General features: G+C 42.0%; 1 protein-coding gene across 1 annotated transcript in view; it reads left to right on the top strand.

Moving 5' to 3' along the window:
• The first annotated feature begins 6,955 nt into the window (after positions 1-6,955).
• Positions 6,956-15,202, top strand: part of diaph3 (diaphanous-related formin 3) — a 262,445-nt gene continuing 254,198 nt past the window's right edge. Inside the window, exon 1 of the mRNA XM_071330919.1 lies at positions 6,956-7,514. Within this exon, the coding sequence (XP_071187020.1) occupies positions 7,395-7,514 (120 nt within the window). The 5' untranslated portion in view covers positions 6,956-7,394. The remainder of the gene's footprint in view (positions 7,515-15,202) is intronic.

The following is a 15,202-nucleotide window of genomic DNA, read 5'->3' as shown; positions in this document are numbered from 1 at the left end:
TGGCTACAACAGCACATTTGTTCGGTTACACCCTAATTTACATGAACATTTTTTTTGTCATTTAGCAGAAGCTCTTATATCATAGGGGGAACTGTTCAACACAATCTAACATTCAATTCGAAGATACATGTACATAATGTATTTCAGCAAATTTCGTGCGTTTTTTGTGTGTTTTTGTGCTACTTAATTAGTGTGAAAAGACACACATTTTACAAATAGGCTACACACAATACTTTCTGAAAACAATCTGCGAGAAAAGACATATTTACGTGCGACTTAATTTGTGGGAAAATGTGTTTTATTATATATGCTTGATTTCGCGTAATACTTTGGGATACTGGTGAGTTTGTAGTTAGAAAGGCCTTTTTTTCGTGAGATTGTGTTGAACTGTTTAATCCAATATCCAGTCATTTCATATCCACGAGGAATTCAGTTAGTTAGGGCCTATAGGTTTGAGAGTGAGTAAGCAGATTTGAATGAGACCTAATGCTGGTGCCGTTATAATGCGTTATAAGAGTGTCATTTCAATTGGCACCACAGGGTTGCGACAAGCAACTAACTAGTGGTCTGCCCGGGACTGATTTCTTAATCCCGCTCCCGTACGCACCCACAGCTTTTCATAGCGCACCCGCTGGTTTTATGTACCGACTCCAACCCGGTACCGCAAGAACTGGTCCCAAACCCAACCGCAGTCCAGCAATGTTATTTTAGGCGTATGTGACGAAGCTCACTTGCCAGCCATGGTCCAAGCATTTTTGCGCACTGTATAAGCAATATCAAATGCGCAAAAATTAATTTAAGAAATAGGTTAAAATACGAGAGATTTTCACGTGGCACATTATATTAGGCTGTCTGTATTACTGGACTCTATCAGCCACTATGGTAGATTATTATATTAGGCTGTCTGTATTACTGGGCTATATCAGCCACTATGATAGATTATTATATTAGGCTGTCTGTATTACTGGACTCTATCAGCCAATATGGTAGATGTAGTTTGAAGAGATCAGAGTCGGAGAGATGGTGCACTTTTCATGAGCTATTTTTATATCCTACCTTTTAGGAATGGGAGTATTTTCAGACGGAGAAATATGGGTGACCATTATTTATTTCGAGGCAATTTTGTAAACTATAGCCTAATTATAGGCCTATTTAGGAAGTATATTTCCTTGGAAAGGTAACTGCCCCTTGCTTCTCCATCTATACATAGGCTATAGCCTTCTCTATTCAATTGAGACCTCACGCGCACCTGATCTCGCAGGCAGTAATGACTTTAGCATGTAAATACAAATCTTGATGTGGCAAACTCTAAAACATTTTTTTAGATGCATGCCAGCATAGACACAACACTAAACAATACATTAATTGGACTATAACTGTGACAAACGGTGCCCACAATCTGTTAGGGCCTTCATAAAGCTGTCGCAACAGCAGAGCTTTCTTTTCAGCACAATGGAGCGACTCCTTACCACGACTACACCTGGTTATCAGCTGAGCCTCGTCTGGCAGCGAAACAATTAATTCAGCCTAGTTTTTCTGCCTTTAAAAAAACAAAACATAGCTGATATGGCTGACTTGCTTAAACAAATGTGGTTTCTACTGACAAGTGAGATGTACAAACTATGGCATAAGGGAACGATGAGCGGATAAGAGGCATTCCGTAATTTCAATGAAGACATTAATGAGCGAGCTACAGTAAGACGGACGTAGTCAATATAACTACTGTGTTCAGCACTTTTGAAAAGTACTGTGACAGAATGCAGAACATGGGCTGTTCTCACAGTGTTCTCCCTGTACACCAAGTCAGAACCGTAGGATAAATAAAGGGGGCATATAAAGCAGACAATGAAACCTCTTACAATATTAGATGATGACATTTCTCAAAAACAGGTTACAGGCTACATGTGCAGCACCACCACCAAGTCAGATCAGTAACGTTAGGCGAAATTAGGAGGTGAAAATATACCAAATTATGAGGGTAAGGCACATGGGCTACTAACAGCTTACAACACAACATACACTTAGTATTACTTTCTTAGCTTGAGTATACATATGTCCCTTGCATATTACATCATTAATGCAGCAGCGTTCAATACATTTTTGGACTCACCTTGGCTTGTGATGTGCTCACTTGAACAGGAAGGTAGCGCGGCAGTCCCTTGTGAGCAAATTTCGTCATCAAACTTTGTCATCAAAGTCTGGCATTCTCTGGATTTAAAACACACTGCCACTCCACTGAATAGCAGGCTACTGGTTGCTTTGTAATGCTTGCAGTTAGCCACTGATTCCATCCAAACGACTCATTGTTGAATTTGCGATTTCCAACTTGTTGTTTAATCTTTATGTCCAATGGCCGATGAACACCGATACATTATATTTATACTTTCTCTTCATTATTTATTTTCATATGACAAGGACTAAAAATGATTTGCCAGTAGATTGTCGACTTGATTCATGATGATGACTGTTAGCTAAGATTTTGAAACTAAGATGTTGACATGATCAGTCCAATCAAAGCTACTGTAGATATCACATGATTTGACGTCGGTCTATCTGTGGCCAATGACCTTCATCTTTCTTGTAAGGGCACTTGTAATATAACTCTGTGGCAGGACCCAAAGGGCTGAAATTTTGGATGTCTACCCTTACTTAAGGACCTAAACTTGGCGATGACGTAGTGTCTCCATGAGTGACAGAACACTGAGCCAATCACGGTGCAATGCTCCTATTTTTTGCTGGCTCGCCCCACCCACCACAGAAAGCACTGAGCTAGGCTGAAACACCTGCATTTTGGAGCTGCCTTTCTCAAGACAACAAAAGAGAGACCATGTGTGTATGTGGCTTTATTAACTCAATTATATATATATTTTTTTTTACATTGTTTGCAAACTGATATGGGACACATATTAATGCCAAAATAACATGCAAAATAGGCAAGCCACCCCTCCATTTCTTTGCTATATATATATATAACATTTTTATTTGTATTTATTTTTTGGCTAAGAATGTGGGGCTCAGCCCCACCTGAATGACGGGTCGCCACTGCTTGCAGGTATGGCTACTGACCTTGCAGCATGAAGGACGATGACAGCTACACTTGTTATACATATAGGATATACCTTTTAGGAGGACGGCTATACATACAGGATATACCTTTTAGGAGGACGGTTATACATATAGGATATACCTTTTAGGAGGACGGTTATACATATAGGATATACCTTTTAGGAGGACGGTTTGCATATAGGATATACCTTTAGGAGGACGGTTATACATATAGGATATACCTTTTAGGAGGACAGTTATACATATAGGATATACCTTTTAGGAGGACGGCTATACATATAGGATATACCTTTTAGGAGGACGGCTATACATATAGGATATACCTTTTAGGAGGACGGTTATACATATAGGATATACCTTTTAGGAGGACGGTTATACATATAGGATATACCTTTTAGGAGGACGGTTATACATATAGGATATACCTTTTAGGAGGACGGTTATACATATAGGATATACCTTTTAGGAGGACGGTTATACATATAGGATATACCTTTTAGGAGGACGGTTATACATATAGGATATACCTTTTAGGAGGACGGTTATACATATAGGATATACCTTTTAGGAGGACGGTTATACATATAGGATATACCTTTTAGGAGGACGGTTATACATATAGGATATACCTTTTAGGAGGACGGTTATACATATAGGATATACCTTTTAGGAGGACGGTTATACATATAGGATATACCTTTTAGGAGGACGGTTATACATATAGGATATACCTTTTAGGAGGACGGTTATACATATAGGATATACCTTTTAGGAGGACGGTTATACATACAGGATATACCTTTTAGGAGGACGGTTTGCATATAGGATATACCTTTTAGGAGGACAGTTATACATACAGGATATACCTTTTAGGAGGACGGTTATACATACAGGATATACCTTTTAGGAGGACAGTTATACATACAGGATATACCTTTTAGGAGGACGGTTATACATACAGGATATACCTTTTAGGAGGACGGTTATACATATAGGATATACCTTTTAGGAGGACGGCTATACATATAGGATATACCTTTTAGGAGGACGGTTATACATACAGGATATACCTTTTAGGAGGACGGCTATACATATAGGATATACCTTTTAGGAGGACGGTTATACATATAGGATATACCCTTTAGGAGGACGGTTTGCATATATGTAACGGCGTTCCTCTCTCTCTTCATACGAAGAGGAGGAGTAGTGATCGAACCAAGGCGCAGCAGGTTGTGAATACATAATGATTTATTAAATAAACAAAACAGACAGACGAAAACGAACTATACTTGATATAACTAACAAAATAACAAAACGATGTAGACAGACCTGAACAAACGAACTTACAAATACACGAAGCACGCTGACACAGGAACAGACTACATAAACGCACGAACAAACCGAAACATTCCCGTATGGTGTAACATCGACACAGACACAGGAGACAACCACCCACAACGAACACTGTGAAACAACCTACCTAAATATGACTCTCAATTAGAGGAATGCCAAACACCTGCCTCTAATTGAGAGCCATACCAGGCAACCCTTAAACCAACATAGAAACAGACAACATAGAATGCCCACCCAAACTCACGTCCTGACCAACTAACACATACAACAAACTAACAGAAATAGGTCAGGAACGTGACAATATAGGATATACCTTTTAGGAGGACGGCTATACATATAGGATATACCTTTTAGGAGGACGGTTATACATATAGGATATACCTTTTAGGAGGACGGTTTGTATACAGGATATACCTTTTAGGAGGACTGTTATACATATAGGATATACCTTTTAGGAGGACGGCTATACATATAGGATATACCTTTTAGGAGGACGGTTATACATATAGGATATACCTTTTAGGAGGACGGTTATACATATAGGATATACCTTTTAGGAGGACGGTTTGTATACAGGATATACCTTTTAGGAGGACGGTTATACATATAGGATATACCTTTTAGGAGGACGGTTATACATACAGGATATACCTTTTAGGAGGACGGTTATACATATAGGATATACCTTTTAGGAGGACGGTTATACATATAGGATATACCTTTTAGGAGGACGGTTATACATATAGGATATACCTTTTAGGAGGACGGTTATACATATAGGATATACCTTTTAGGAGGACGGTTATACATATAGGATATACCTTTTAGGAGGACGGTTATACATACAGGATATACCTTTTAGGAGGACAGTTATACATATAGGATATACCTTTTAGGAGGACGGCTATACATATAGGATATACCTTTTAGGAGGACGGTTATACATATAGGATATACCTTTTAGGAGGACGGTTATACATATAGGATATACCTTTTAGGAGGACGGTTATACATATAGGATATACCTTTTAGGAGGACGGTTATACATATAGGATATACCTTTTAGGAGGACGGTTATACATATAGGATGTACCTTTTAGGAGGACGGTTTGCATATAGGATATACCTTTAGGAGGACGGTTATACATATAGGATATACCTTTTAGGAGGACGGTTATACATATAGGATATACCTTTTAGGAGGACGGTTATACATATAGGATATACCTTTTAGGAGGACGGCTATACATATAGGATATACCTTTTAGGAGGACGGTTATACATATAGGATATACCTTTTAGGAGGACGGTTATACATACAGGATATACCTTTTAGGAGGACGGTTATACATACAGGATATACCTTTTAGGAGGACGGTTATACATATAGGATATACCTTTTAGGAGGACGGTTATACATATAGGATATACCTTTTAGGAGGACGGTTATACATATAGGATTTACCTTTAGGAGGACGGTTATACATACAGGATATACCTTTTAGGAGGACGGTTATACATATAGGATATACCTTTTAGGAGGACGGTTATACATACAGGATATACCTTTTAGGAGGACGGTTTGCAGGCAGAGACAAATAAATGCATAATCAAATACTATACTATACCCTTTTCCTTTTCAATGTTGATAGCATCTTTTGATTAAATCTCAACTCATGTTGGTTGAGCACCATCCACTTCTTTCCATGTTCAATATGTATTTTACAGACACTGTAGTTAAACTACAGTCTAATCATATTTAAGTTAATTTTATATTTAAGTTAACTGCCACGTGATTGTCCGCCATGTAGGCAGCCTACTCTACTCCAATGATACCAGACATACATGTACAACATACATTTACAACATACATGTACAACATACATTTACAACATACATGTAAGGGCACTTGAACTCGCAAGCTCAACTAGGAGAGGAGAGGTAAACTACTGACGTTGAATTCTGAGTGTGTGAATAATGCGAAAAAGTCAAAGATGTGCTTTTAATACAATAGGTAAAATTAGGCTAACGCATACAAAGCATAAAGACAACCGTTTCCAAATAATCTCAGGGACAACAAAAATATTTTGATCCCAAAATTGTATGTCTGTCCGACCGCGCCTCAATGATCTCTGTCTGGACCGGCTACAAGCAATACAGCCCTCTATAAGCAACCACTAAATATCTGTACAATATCTAAAGAGAGGTTTGATGATTCCGGCAGACTACACACAGTAAGATGTGGCCAAGTGTCTGTGTATCTTCGACACATGAAAGAGTTGGATTCAGGGGAAATGTTTTAGTCTACAAGGTAAAACTGTCAACATTTTGGTAAAATAACTTTTGTAGATCAATAATCAACGTGGTTTTTTTTCCCGCGTCGTTTTTATCACGCTGCTCATCTCGTGAATGGAATGAGTGACATGACGAACGGCCAATCGTCTATCTCAAAATTAAAGGCGTTTCACTTGTCGGCAAAAACAATTGGCTAGAATGAAACAACGTCACACTGACAACTTCCGGTGGCGCGGTTTTCGGACTGGGAAAAAAAATTATGACAGTCAGAAGTTTGAGCTGTAGAAATGTCAACTCGTTTTAACGTTGTCTGATAGCTTAATAACTAACTTTGTCAACATTGTTTTGCAAATATTTCAACAATTGTATTCAAGAAAACGTGTTGATAACTGTGGTTTATCTTTTCTATACGTCTTGGAAGGCAAACTACCTGAAAAGCCACAAATTGGATTAAGGAAATCCGACCGTGATAGTTAGCCAGCTCGTTAGCATCTTTGAGGGGTCTCTTTTCACACTCTGTCCTCGCTATCACATTGGCTGTTTGCACCCGATATCAGGTTTAAGTAACTTTTCTCCAATAATCGCTTTTGTTAACTAACCGTATTGCATGTTTCGCCGTTTTTTGCAAAGGACGGGTACAGTACTGACAGTGAGTAGCCCAGCTAGCTAGCGTAGTTATCATGGAGAACCATTGGAATAATCTTCAATCCAGTGGACGAGACAAACAGCGAAAGAAGGGATTCACCGCCGGACAAGTGGGAGCGTCTGGATGCGACGATGGAGAACGTAAACCTAAGTTTGTAAGTAGGCCTTTTCTAAAACTCAATCACTGAACGTGTCACTGACTCGACACGGTTTACCTCAAGTGACACAACTTGCCCAGGATTGTAAATGAGCTCTCAGGGCTAGCTAAGGTGACGTTTTGACAATGCATTTTTGCCCACCCTCCACTATATAATGATTCAGGCTAGGTAGTTAAATACTTGTTCCCGTAAACCTGTTAATTGACATTCCAGTACAATGCCATGTACGGATTTTGTTTTGAGAGTCAATCTGTGTTGTCTGCACTCACATTGTGTTAAATCCCAGTTTTTTCCCCCCGCTGATGATGGTAACGTTGACATGAATCATTTCACAAGGATTTGCTCTGTGCCAAATGCTGCAAAGCCCATTTTCTCTCTTCAAACGAAAGGGACATTTGTCCTCTCCTTTTCTAATGGTCGTCTGTAATATATTATACAGTCAAACATAGTTACAGATTGTATACCTGAGATTTGTGGTATCCATTACTGGACGTTACAGTTTACTTATAGCAAACGTTGTTTGGATTTCAGCAAACTAAGACAGGCAACACTAGAGGACTAACACAACTACACGTAAGGGTTTAAGAATTAAAAAAATGTTAAGTGTCGACGCATAGCGAGTCTGAGGGTCGTTTCAAAACACCCCAGTCGGTGGAGGAGATGAGGTACTTGACTAAAGGTGTGGTAGCTGACTAATGTTAAAATAACAATGTCGGATATAAGTCAGTACAGGACGTAGAAGTATTGTTGATATCCCAGATACAGGCCTACAGTCCAGCAGTACATTGTGCTGGTTGTATTTGCTTTGCCTCAGACAAGCTGGTCTGTATCAACAGGTCAAATTAGCCAGTGGATAAGTAGCTAGGTGTAATCCCACTGCCTCTGTACTCTACTGACTGATATTGTCTGTCTGGTCCGGTCTGTCTTTCTCGACGCCACGTGGACAGACAAGGATTGACCTCTCCTTGGGCTGACGGGTCAGAAGTAGTGTTCTGTATAGAGGAATAGTGGGGTTGCTCCTGCCACACCAGGCACCAGTCTACTCTTTCAGATGTTCCACGTCTAGAATTAGAACGAGTCTAATGATGATTCTAATTCTATGGTTCCGACTTCCACTCTCCCTTTTTCATCGCTAAAGCTTTGTTTTTTTTCAGCAACAAAGTTTCAGTTTATTCTGCAGCCAGGTTTAAATTATTATTTAAAAAATAACACTTTTATTCATTTATCTTGGCCAGGTCGCAATTGTAAATGAGAACGTGTTCTCAACTTGCCTACCTGGTTAAATAAAGGTGAAATAAAATAAATAAATAAAAATTTGCGTTGTCACCTGTGCCAGTATTGAAGAGAAGCATTGATGCTTGTCTTAGGAACTTTTCTTTCGTCTTAGAGAAATGCTTCTTTCCTCTTTAGGCAGCAGATCACGGCCGACAAAATGTTAATGACATTTTATGAGTGACACAAAACTAATGGAGAAACTCCTCTCTGTCTCCCTCTCTTCTCTGACTTTTTAATTCTAATCCAATGCAAATACGCAGGTTTGAGCAACCGACTGCAGAAGTTGGAAATAAAGACTTTGTTCCAAACGGCACCCTATTCCCTATATAGTGCACTACTTTTGACCAGAGCCCTATAGAACCCTATTCCCTACATAGTGCACTACTTTGGACCAGAGCCTTATGGAAATAGGGGTCCATTTGGATGTATATTCTGAGCTCCCTCCGTCAGCCAGAGGTTATGTTACCTTTTCAATTGGAATTGCTGACAGTATTACCCTGCTGCCCTAGATTAAAACTTTAATCATTATGAGTGTCTTCCCCTGAGGTCCCTAGGTCCTCTTCCAATCTGTTAAGTACCTTGGTAATGTGACACTCACACACACACACTCGTTTAGCTCAATCTGGGCGGTAAAATGTTTTTTTTTTCAAGGTTTCAGAGATTTGGAATGGAGGGATTGACACGAGGGAGTGTGGAACAGGAAATCAGCTGAACAGATTGGGATAATGGACCTGTTTTGTTTGAATGGGGCTGCGTCCCAAATCGGACCCTATGTACTATGGTGTGAAGTGCACTGTATAGGAAATAGGTTTCCATTTGGAATGCAGCCCCCCCCCCCCCCCCCCGGAGTGTTCAGTTGGTGTGGCGTTTTCTTGAAGTCCAGAGATCCCTGTGACATTGTTGGAGGGAATAAAACATCAAATAATAATACCCAGGGAATGTCAACTGTGGTGTTGCTATGGTTATGTCATGCTAGAGGAATCTGGAGTGTGGACTTCCTAGTTGGCAGTAGCTTCTATTTCCTGGTTCTCTCTCTTTCCATGAGAATGTTCCAGAGACGGTATAGCGAGTCAGAACATATTTGGACTGTAGCAGTGTACTGTGTGCTGAATTCTAATTGTAGTTCTGCACCACCAACTTGTTTATTCTCAGCAACGCTTTTACCTATTTACCTCCTGCCATAGACTAGTTCCTGGTTGTTTAAACAGACCTCCTGCCGTAGACTAGTGTCTGGTTGTTTAAACAGCACTTTGACCTAGTTACCTCCTGCCATAGACTAGTTCCTGGTTGTTTAAACAGCACTTTGACCTAGTTACCTCCTGCCATAGACTAGTTCCTGGTTGTTTAAACAGACCTCCTGCCGTAGACTAGTTCCTGGTTGTTTAAACAGCACTTTGACCTAGTTACCTCCTGCCATAGACTAGTGTCTGGTTGTTTAAACAGACTTTAGACCTAGTTACCTCCTGCCATAGACTAGTGTCTGGTTGTTTAAACAGACCTCCTGCCGTAGACTAGTGTCTGGTTGTTTAAACAGCACTTTGACCTAGTTACCTCCTGCCATAGACTAGTGTCTGGTTGTTTAAACAGACCTCCTGCCGTAGACTAGTTCCTGGTTGTTTAAACAGCACTTTGACCTAGTTACCTCCTGCCATAGACTAGTGTCTGGTTGTTTAAACAGACCTCCTGCCGTAGACTAGTGTCTGGTTGTTTAAACAACACTTTGACCTAGTTACCTCCTGCCATAGACTAGTGTCTGGTTGTTTAAACAGACCTCCTGCCATAGACTAGTTCCTGGTTGTTTAAACAGCACTTTGACCTAGTTACCTCCTGCCATAGACTAGTGTCTGGTTGTTTAAACAGACCTCCTGCCGTAGACTAGTGTCTGGTTGTTTAAACAGACCTCCTGCCGTAGACTAGTGTCTGGTTGTTTAAACAGACCTCCTGCCATAGACTAGTGTCTGGTTGTTTAAACAGACCTCCTGCCGTAGACTAGTGTCTGGTTGTTTAAACAGCACTTTGACCTAGTTACCTCCTGCCATAGACTAGTGTCTGGTTGTTTAAACAGCACTTTGACCTAGTTACCTCCTGCCGTAGACTAGTGTCTGGTTGTTTAAACAGCACTTTGACCTAGTTACCTCCTGCCGTAGACTAGTGTCTGGTTGTTTAAACAGCACTTTGACCTAGTTACCTCCTGCCGTAGACTAGTGTCTGGTTGTTTAAACAGCACTTTGACCTAGTTACCTCCTGCCATAGACTAGTGTCTGGTTGTTTAAACAGCACTTTGACCTAGTTACCTCCTGCCATAGACTAGTGTCTGGTTGTTTAAACAGCACTTTGACCTAGTTACCTCCTGCCATAGACTAGTGTCTGGTTGTTTAAACAGCACTTTGACCTAGTTACCTCCTGCCATAGACTAGTGTCTGGTTGTTTAAACAGCACTTTGACCTAGTTACCTCCTGCCGTAGACTAGTGTCTGGTTGTTTAAACACCACTTTGACCTAGTTACCTCCTGCCATAGACTAGTGTCTGGTCCAGAGGGTGTACATCAAGCTGGCTCACACTACAGGACATAGACTCCTGTCCTGAGGGCCGTTCTGGCTCAGACAATAATATTTACTACCTAACTACTGCCGTCCCTCCTTGTGTGGTTCTGTGTGTCTGTGTGTGTGGTTTTCTCTGTCTGTGTGTGTGTGTGGTCTGTGTCGTGTGTGTGTGTGTGGTTCTCTGTGTCCCACTAGGTGTTTTGCCGTCCCCCCTGTAGTGTAGCTGCTGTCTGTGACTGACTGACCGTGGTAATGTCATTAGTGGGATTGGTCCCACATTTAGCCTGCTGAACCTGAGCCAGGACTCCTGGTCACTGGCTGTCTGTTGGTAACAGTGTGGGGTCTGAGTCTCTCTCTGTCTCTCTGTCTCTCTCTGTCTCTCTCTGTCTCTCTCTGTCTCTCTCTGTCTCTCTCTGTCTCTCTCTGTCTCTCTCTGTCTCTCTCTGTCTCTCTCTGTCTCTGTGTCTGTCTGTTGGTAACAGTGTGGGGTCTGAGTCTCTCTCTGTCTCTCTCTGTCTCTCTCTGTCTCTCTCTGTCTCTCTCTGTCTCTCTCTGTCTCTCTCTGTCTCTCTCTGTCTCTCTCTGTCTCTCTCTGTCTCTCTCTGTCTCTCTCTGTCTCTCTCTGTCTCTCTCTGTCTCTGTCTGTCTCTCTCTGTGTCTCTCTGTGTCTCTCTGTTGGTAACAGTGTGGGGTCTGAGTCTCTCTCTGTCTGTAATATCAACTGGTTATATTATATCATGGAACACAATCTGTGGCAGTGGTTTGTAGAGGTCTATGGCTGTGCAATGGCATAGCCTTGTTTATATTAGGTAAGAGAATATCACGTTACCATTGGTGTATTAAAATGACAGTTAGGCCGATGTCACCCTATCCCCATGTTAATCCCGCCTCCTGAATCCAAGTGTTTGACACCAGGAACTTCCTGATTGAACTTTATCGATGTAGAAGCAACAGTCCCTTTTCAAACTTTGGTCGTCGTACTTTGATCTGGTTTTATCCAATTTCATGAACGACGTGATTTTGACTTCTTAACTTTCTTTAAATTCCTGTCTAATTTCCCAGCGGCTGAGATCGATACACAGCCTCTCTGTGGGATGTGAGAGAACCGCTTGGTCAATTAACCACTAGTTCACCCTGAAATCAGAACAAGATTTAATCAAGTTGAATGAGGGATAGTAAACAGCTATGATTTAACAGAGGATAGGTCCCAGATGGCGCCCTATTCCCTATATAGGGCACTACTTTTATACCGCCCTGTTCCCTCTATAGGGCGCTACTTTTATACCGCCCTGTTCCCTATATAAGGCACTACTTTTATACCGCCCTGTTCCCTATATAGGGCACTACTTTTATACCGCCCTGTTCCCTCTATAGGGCACTACTTTTATACCGCCCTATTCCCTCTATAGGGCACTACTTTTATACCGCCCTGTTCCCTATATAGGGCACTACTTTTATACCGCCCTGTTCCCTATATAGGGCGCTACTTTTATACCGCCCTGTTCCCTATATAGGGCGCTACTTTTATACCGCCCTGTTCCCTCTATAGGGCACTACTTTTATACCGCCCTGTTCCCTATATAGGGCACTACTTTTATACCGCCCTGTTCCCTATATAGGGCACTACTTTTATACCGCCCTGTTCCCTATATAGGGCACTACTTTTATACCGCCCTGTTCCCTCTATAGGGCGCTACTTTTATACCGCCCTGTTCCCTATATAGGGCGCTACTTTTATACCGCCCTGTTCCCTATATAGGGCGCTACTTTTATACCGCCCTGTTCCCTATATAGGGCGCTATTATACCGCCCTGTTCCCTATATAGGGCGCTACTTTTATACCGCCCTGTTCCCTATATAGGGCGCTACTTTTATACCGCCCTGTTCCCTCTATAGGGCGCTACTTTTATACCGCCCTGTTCCCTCTATAGGGCACTACTTTTATACCGCCCTGTTCCCTATATAGGGCACTACTTTTATACCGCCCTGTTCCCTATATAGGGCACTACTTTTATACCGCCCTGTTCCCTATATAGGGCACTACTTTTATACCGCCCTGTTCCCTCTATAGGGCACTACTTTTATACCGCCCTGTTCCCTATATAGGGCGCTACTTTTATACCGCCCTGTTCCCTATATAGGGCGCTACTTTTATACCGCCCTGTTCCCTATATAGGGCACTACTTTTATACCGCCCTGTTCCCTATATAGGGCGCTACTTTTATACCGCCCTGTTCCCTATATAGGGCGCTACTTTTATACCGCCCTGTTCCCTCTATAGGGCACTACTTTTATACCGCCCTGTTCCCTCTATAGGGCGCTACTTTTATACCGCCCTGTTCCCTATATAGGGCACTACTTTTATACCGCCCTGTTCCCTCTATAGGGCGCTACTTTTATACCGCCCTGTTCCCTCTATAGGGCGCTACTTTTATACCGCCCTGTTCCCTATATAGGGCGCTACTTTTATACCGCCCTGTTCCCTATATAGGGCGCTACTTTTATACCGCCCTGTTCCCTATATAGGGCGCTACTTTTATACCGCCCTGTTCCCTATATAGGGCGCTACTTTTATACCGCCCTGTTCCCTATATAGGGCGCTACTTTTATACCGCCCTGTTCCCTATATAGGGCGCTACTTTTATACCGCCCTGTTCCCTATATAGGGCGCTACTTTTATACCGCCCTGTTCCCTATATAGGGCGCTACTTTTATACCGCCCTGTTCCCTATATAGGGCGCTACTTTTATACCGCCCTGTTCCCTATATAGGGCGCTACTTTTATACTGCCCTGTTCCCTATATAGGGCGCTACTTTTATATCGCCCTGTTCCCTATATAGGGCGCTACTTTTATATCGCCCTGTTCCCTATATAGGGCGCTACTTTTATACCGCCCTGTTCCCTCTATAGGGCGCTGCTTTTATACCGCCCTGTTCCCTCTATAGGGCGCTACTTTTATACCGACCTGTTCCCTCTATAGGGCGCTACTTTTATACCGACCTGTTCCCTATATAGGGCACTACTTTTATACCGACCTGTTCCCTATATAGGGCGCTATTATACCGCCCTGTTCCCTATATAGGGCGCTATTATACCGCCCTGTTCCCTATATAGGGCACTACTTTTATACCGCCCTGTTCCCTATATAGGGCGCTACTTTTATACCGCCCTGTTCCCTATATAGGGCGCTACTTTTATACCGCCCTGTTCCCTATATAGGGCACTACTTTTATACCGCCCTGTTCCCTCTATAGGGCACTACTTTTATACCGCCCTATTCCCTCTATAGGGCACTACTTTTATACCGCCCTGTTCCCTATATAGGGCGCTACTTTTATACCGCCCTGTTCCCTATATAGGGCGCTACTTTTATACCGCCCTGTTCCCTCTATAGGGCACTACTTTTATACCGCCCTGTTCCCTATATAGGGCACTACTTTTATACCGCCCTGTTCCCTATATAGGGCACTACTTTTATACCGCCCTGTTCCCTATATAGGGCACTACTTTTATACCGCCCTGTTCCCTCTATAGGGCACTACTTTTATACCGCCCTGTTCCCTCTATAGGGCACTACTTTTATACCGCCCTGTTCCCTATATAGGGCGCTACTTTTATACCGCCCTGTTCCCTATATAGGGCGCTACTTTTATACCGCCCTGTTCCCTATATAGGGCGCTATTATACCGCCCTGTTCCCTATATAGGGCACTACTTTTATACCGCCCTGTTCCCTCTATAGGGCGCTACTTTTATACCGCCCTGTTCCCTCTATAGGGCACTACTTTTATACCGCCCTGTTCCCTATATAGGGCACTACTTTTATACCGCCCTGTTCCCTATATAGGGCACTACTTTTATACCGCC

Source organism: Salvelinus alpinus, chromosome 10 (genome assembly GCF_045679555.1).
Source record: "Salvelinus alpinus chromosome 10, SLU_Salpinus.1, whole genome shotgun sequence".
NCBI lineage: Eukaryota > Metazoa > Chordata > Actinopteri > Salmoniformes > Salmonidae > Salvelinus > Salvelinus alpinus.
Note: the sequence above shows the minus strand (reverse complement) of the source record. Positions and strands in the feature narration are given on the sequence as shown.